Source organism: Pygoscelis adeliae, unplaced genomic scaffold, assembly GCF_000699105.1.
Source record: "Pygoscelis adeliae isolate BGI_AS28 unplaced genomic scaffold, ASM69910v1 Scaffold4, whole genome shotgun sequence".
Taxonomy (NCBI): Eukaryota; Metazoa; Chordata; class Aves; order Sphenisciformes; family Spheniscidae; genus Pygoscelis; species Pygoscelis adeliae.
The window spans coordinates 9,774,436-9,781,222 of record NW_008824986.1 but is presented as its reverse complement, the minus strand read 5'-3'; the positions used below and the strand labels follow the sequence as shown (position 1 = coordinate 9,781,222).

General features: G+C 37.5%; 1 protein-coding gene across 1 annotated transcript in view; it reads right to left on the bottom strand.

The window, feature by feature from the left end:
• Window positions 1–1,471: 1,471 nt before the first annotated feature.
• The window catches only part of TEX36 (testis expressed 36), a 5,819-nt gene continuing 503 nt past the window's right edge, over window positions 1,472–6,787 (bottom strand). Inside the window, exons 2-4 of the mRNA XM_009326019.1 lie at window positions 5,817–5,948; window positions 3,138–3,218; window positions 1,472–1,827 (exon numbers count right to left, since the gene is read on the bottom strand). Coding sequence (XP_009324294.1) covers window positions 1,579–1,827; window positions 3,138–3,218; window positions 5,817–5,948 — 462 coding nt within the window. The 3' untranslated portion in view covers window positions 1,472–1,578. The remainder of the gene's footprint in view (window positions 1,828–3,137; window positions 3,219–5,816; window positions 5,949–6,787) is intronic.

Below are 6,787 nucleotides of genomic sequence, written 5' to 3'. Positions count from 1 at the left end.
ATGGAGGTCCAAGATTGCCCTCTTGAGTATGCCAAACAGCATGGGGCACTACATTTACCATGTGATTGGCACACACTTTAGTTTTGAATCAGTTTGGACATGAAATTGTTGGCTAAAGCTCTGGAAATTCTGACTCTAGAGTTGTCAGGCAGGCTGTCTTTACTTTGAGAAAAAATAATTCTTTTTAATAACACTATATTACTTGGCCTTTTATCTGTTTTTACATTGTTCAATGATGTTTTGCATTTCTACATATTGTGCAGCACCCCAAGAACTTTAGTAGGGGGAAATTCATACAGAAAAAAAGTTTATTATTTCAGCATGTGCTAATAAATTGCTACACATTTGGGGAAATATTCTAATGCAATCTATTTTGATGGCACACAAAAAGGTCACCATTGCATGCTGATACAAAAAGATATATCTGTTCACTGAGAGGCAGAAATCATTTCTTAACATAGCTCATTTTCTAGGCATCTCTTACAATGCAGGGAAGTCTAAGGGTTGAGGGTTTATTTTTCCATTTATCTTGTAAACAAAGGAAATTATCCCATAAACTTATGCTTAAATTTTTTTAGTCAACATTATTTCGCATAGCAACAAGCTTATTTCCAGTATATTTTAAGACACACAGTTTGGTTTATTATTTTATTGATATTAATGGAAATGATCCAGAAGAGGAAAACACATTATTTGGAGGTCTGACTCTAATGCCTTCCATGTCCTAAAGCCAGTAAGTATTCTGGGAGCAGAGTGCTTGGAGGATTGATTCTGAATTCACTTCCTTAGGGACATGTAACTACAAAATCATGAGTTCTTTTCAGATCCAGTCCGCCTCAAACTCAAACCTTCGTGCAGCCTTCCACTTTCAGCTTGAGCTTTTTTCCCCCTCACTGCCATGAATGACACATACATACGTACACTCACACTTTTTGTGTGAGGGCACACACAGGCATGCCAACATTGTTTACATCCTTTCTTTCTTTACTTATACAACTGCTGTGTTATAACCAAACATTACAGTCATTTTGCACAGCAATCTAATGCACAGCTTCTTTTTTATCTAGTTTCTCTAATGGCTAGCAACCTGCCTTCATACCCATGAAACCTTTCAGAAAAGTTTCTCTCTTACCTGAACATGCAGTTTTGGCTCCCTGTTGTGGCAAACCCTCAAGGATCCAGTTTCATTATATGTGACTGTCAACACAGATGCTGTCAGGTCCTTGAGGTACAGCCATACCACTGATTCTAAGGTTGAAGGAGCTTTTGTATCAAGATATGGGTCAACCAGTATCAAATAACACAAGTACAATCACTACCTCTGTTCTCCTAATAGAGGTATTTCCAAAAATATGTACAAACATGCTTTTCCTTATAATGCTCTTCTTCATTAAAATTTTCATAGTAATGTATGTCTTCAGAGTAACATATGATTTGTTGATTTCAATGAACTCTCAACTGTACTACCACATTCACTTTACACAAATGTTTATTTCATCATCCATTTGAGTAACAAGTAGTTCAGATCTCGAGAAAAGGCTCTGATGATAAGTCAGTGCTACAAAGGTGTTTTTATAATTAAGATGACTTGTTTGGCTGCAGGCTTTTTTCACTCTCAGGAACGGGTTTGTCAGTGCAACATTTTTCAGAGTGGTGTTTTGGGTACCGCCTATAAAATGGGCTCTCAGTATTTTGTTCTTTCACAAATGATGTCTGATAAATGGTTAAGCCATCCTCATTGCTAGGAACTGATTCATGAGCCCACAGGAAGAAGTTCTGTGAGTTCTGTTGCCGTCTCTCTGGTTCCACCTTCCTCCGGCCCATACCCTAGGAAAAAAATGAAAGAAAAATTCATGTAAACATATGACTTACAATCACAGTTTCACAGATGAATCTTGTAGCAGTCGCTACCCCACTGGGAAGTTAACGAAGCTGTTACCACAGTAATTTCAAGAACTCATGGCTGATCTTTAGCAAGTTAAAAATAATATTGTCAGACTTGCCTGTATGAACATTTCCAGTTGCATATATAATGGGAAATCTGTTGACCTTCCATCTCTTAGTACTAATAAATCACTTATATTTTGCATTTCTGTAGCATACTATATACTCAAAGCTATTTAGCTATACTCAGCTAAATTGATCTTCAGAGTAACCCAAAGAAATTGGTTAATAATTTTATGTTCGGTCTGCAATAAAGAAACTGAGACAGACCATGAAATCTGAATCTTCAAAACTATCCCTTCTGTGTCCAAACACAGAGAGACAGAGCCTGATTTTCACACTTCATAGCTTGCAGGAAATTTATCTGGAATTATGGTTGATCAGTATCTCTAAAACAATGAAACACTGCACAAGGCGCACAGAAATGGAGGTTACTCAGTGAATAATGAATACCAAAAAATCTAGGTCTAAGAGACCCCAAAGTCAGACCAACTTTCAATATCACAATTTGCTGCTTCCTCTTCTACTCATTATCTTGTGAACTGTGCTATTTCTTTTGCTGCCTAGAAAGATATCAACAATCTAAGAAAAGTAGAAAAACATGAAACTTGAACATACAGAAAAGTCCAAACGAGTTTAAATTCTATTCAAAGTTGTGGCTTCTGCAACATACATTTAAACAGGTATATTATAAAGAGATGTGGACTGGAAAATAATACATTCTGGAGATACATTGTGGGTATCCTACGGATTTTGGTTAAACTTATGATAAAGAGAAGTCTGAACCAAGTATGTGGGACTATGAATTATGAGTGGCTGAGACCCCTACAGAAGTTCATCACAAGGACAATCACTTTTAGCAGACTAATAGGACATGTAACTGGGTACAAAATCATGTTAAGACATAAAAAACAGGACCACTAGAAGATGCCCGGAGAGCATCAGAGATCCAAATCATAGGGTTTTTGTTTTGCTTCAATTCTGCCACTCTCAATGACCATGTGTGCTGCTGTATACCTGTGCCAGCCCCAGAGGAGTCCCATCCCTATACTAATAAAAAGTGTGGTTTTTGTTGCTGTTTACATTTTTTAGCATCTATAATTTTTGCAGGGGAGAGAAAAGATACTGTGTTTAATCTCTGGAAGACTGAGAGATATGAGCTTGCTTGATTCTTCTCAGTGCTAGGTACTTACAAAATCAAAATACTCTCCTACATTCTGTAGACAGTGTCTGTTGTCATGAGAAGAAAATGGGAAATTGTTCTTCACTGCTCTCTGAAAAAAAGAAATTATAGCAAAAAAATATGAATTTTCACATACCTTGTTTGGAGTCTACTAGTCTTAGTTCTTATATTCTGACAAATGCTGAAATTACAGCTGCCTATGTTCTAACACAGAAGTCATATTCGTGTGTTAAAACTTCAATTGCACATCATTTTAGAGGGCAAGGTGGACCCTCTGGGGTTTTTTTTGTTTTGGTTTTTTTTTTAGAAAATCATCAGGAGGATTCATGTTCCCTTGACTTGCTGAATATATACATGATTAATATAAAAGTGTGAATTTTCAAATAAGAAATGATACATTCTGTCTGCAGGCAGCAAAATACTAGATATATGTCAGGATTGCCTTGTTTGATTCACTAGTAAGCCTAAAGCTAATTAAAATTAACTACAAAAGGGACCTCAAAACTGAATTAATCTATGATTTATGTACTGAATGTCATGTACACTGCTTGTTGCAGGGGAAGTGGAAGAGATATTAATTGCATAACTAATTTATAATCTCATTCTTTAACATAATGTTCATCCAGTCTTTAAAATGAAACTAGAGTTTTAGAAAAGGACAACTGCAAAAGAACAATTTTAGAAGTAATTTAACATATTTAATTTTTTTAAAGTTTGTTTATTATATATCATTGCAATATTATTAAAATAGCTAAAAGCTGAAACACTGAAAACTCTTCTGGACTATTAGATTGCCTCTGTTCTTCCCCAAGCATTATTTTCCTGCTTAATGTTGGGAACTTCATGTTTTTTCTGTAAATGCTCTAGCAATTTTTACTTTTAACATCGTGGAATACTTCTTTCATCTTCCAACTATGATATTCACCTCCAAACAGAAGAGCAAGTTTTAATGTAACACAAGTTAAAAAATGTGTTTCAAGAGTAAGTGAATCTGGATCAGTTCTAAAGATAAATGTAACTGGAGGCCTGATCCAGCAAGAAGAATCACCAAATAGAAAATTTGCCTGCATGGAGTCAGCTGCATGATCACATCTTAGGGTATTTGGTACCTTTTTTAGGTACTTGCCACACATTCATTTGTTTTCTCATACAGATTCAACCAGACTGTAGTACCATGGATAAGTAAATTCAATGGATACATTCTCATATATGTGTTTAAAAATAAGCACCTTCCAAGTCAGTAAAATGTAAGACTTACTAAAATATCCTACTGCAATTACACACCAACCTTAACATTTTAGGAATAGTGTTTATTACTAGTGCCTATACGCTGCAGGAAAATTGAAAACAAAGATGGTAAGTATTGAATATCATCTCTTGGAAGGATTCCCCATATTAACTAATGGTTAAAAAAAATCTATTACAGAATAATTATAGGACTATCATGAAGTAAGAAATAAGAGGTAATATAAGCTTAAACAGTACTATATTTCTGAGAAAATTAATTAACCTGACAGCCAGTGAGTTCCTTCATACAAAGAGATTAGAGACATCCAGCTTCACATGCAGTGAGCTTCCAAGACTCTATCAGCACAACTTAAAAATGTCACATAAACAAACTTCCACAGATTGTTCCTGGGACATCACATTTTAGCCTTTAACGCATCTTCGTACTCTCACCGCCGACCTAATTTTAATTCTTGATTTGTAGCAGATAGGAATTCCACTAATTCTTTTTAACAGTGAAGGGCTGGTAAATACAAGGCATAAAACATCAGGTGAACAGTCATACTGGTGTTGATAAAAGGTCCATCTAACCCGGTTCTCCTTTCCAAACAGCAGCTAAGGCCAGATGCTCCACAGAGAGGTATACACAATATCAACATGATGTATACTCATGTTACAGATAATGTTCTCCTTTTCTTTTCACTAGCCCCAAGCTCTCCTTTTAAATATTCCTTCCTAGCCCATTTCTGCTCTTCATTATAGCAAAATCTGTGAAATGAACTCAATATAATTGCTATGCTTATAGAAAATGAAAATAGAAAATATTCTGTGTGCAAAGTGGGTGGGTAAAGCAAAGCTCAGTGTGATGATAAAATAAGGACATAAAAATGTGCTTATGAAATTATAACACTTTAAATACTCGTGCTTTTAAAATACTGTAGTTTGTTTCTTTCCAAAACTGTCCCAAATCTCCTCATTTTTAAGCAAGCCTTAGAAGTGTTTCAAATGGGAAGCTTCTAACTTTTTAATGATCAAAAAAATAATCCTTTGCCTGAATATACATAATTTCTGACATTCAATTCAAAACAGATCATCAAATTTCAATTAAATATTCTTACAGGGCTTTACACACAGGTTTTGGACTGAGATCGATCATAATATATTCTGGCACATAAAAGTGTCTCAAACAACTATACTAGCTAATAAAAGGGAAAAGTAACTGATGCTTGAAATCAACAGTAACTACAGCAGGTCTTAGAGCATCCAAAATTATAATTGAGTAACAGCGAAATATGTTTCTTCCTTAGCACAGCTAGCAATCATTTTACTTCCTGAGGCACGAAGTCTGCCAGTCCGCTATGACTGCTTTGCTAACTACCGTAAATGCTATTCTTATAACTTAGCAAGTGATATCTTGCAAAAAGGAGCTCTGTAAATTGACTGTATTGCCACAGTAACTCACCTGCTCCCGAGCTCTGTATGCTAGCGGCAATCTATCCTCAATATACTGAGCTGCTCCTGAGTTCTGGACCTGTTTTAGTGCAGAGCTTGTAGTTGACTCAGGTTGACTCTGGCATGCTCCAACATGAGCAAACTAGAAAATAATGAAAATTGTGACCCATTTAAAAAAAAAGCCAACAAGAAAAAAACAAATAAATCTGATCAGAAATGTGGGCAAAATTGTATTTTCCCATTTATTTTTTATTATTTGGATTGCAGCAGCACCTAGCGGCCTCTGGAAGAATCAGGAGCCTCCCACACACAGCATAACCCCTACCATAAAGACCTTAGGACGTAGATCAGTAAAACAGACAAGAGTATTATTTCTCCAGGAACTTTCCTAAAATTGTTTATACAGCAATAATCCATCTAGCACAACCACTTATGGTAGAACATCTTTCCCCCTCCCCCCCCCCCCCCCCCCCCCGCTGCTCCCGCTGTTGTACGACCGTAGATTTGAATGCACAAAACTTTTGGGGAACAGCTCAGCACAACGTCAGGCCCACAGGTCCAGAGACTGAAGAACAGCCTGTGCCAGGCGTGCGTCGCAGGGCCCTGGGACGCCGAGACATCCCAGCCCAGGGCCTCCGACGGGGGCCGCGGCACCCCTCCTCTGGGCGAGGACTGACGCAACGTCCACTGGCATTTTTCAGAAGATAAACAGCTAGGGCTAAATATAAAATAAGAGATCTCCAGCACTGCTGGAAAACTGGAAAAAAATCCTGCCAGAGATTGCTTTAGCACACTTCCTCTGAATAGCTAGGGCACTTTTTCCTCATAAACATCAGGAACGGGAAACCTCGTTCCTGGCTAAAGGACAAAGTCACCCTCAGCACGGCGTTTTTTCGAGAGTTTAAGGATGAAAGAGCCCGGCGCCCGGGGACGCGGGGGCTCCCGCCCGGCCCTCACCCAGGCGCCGGCGCGCTGCTCGCT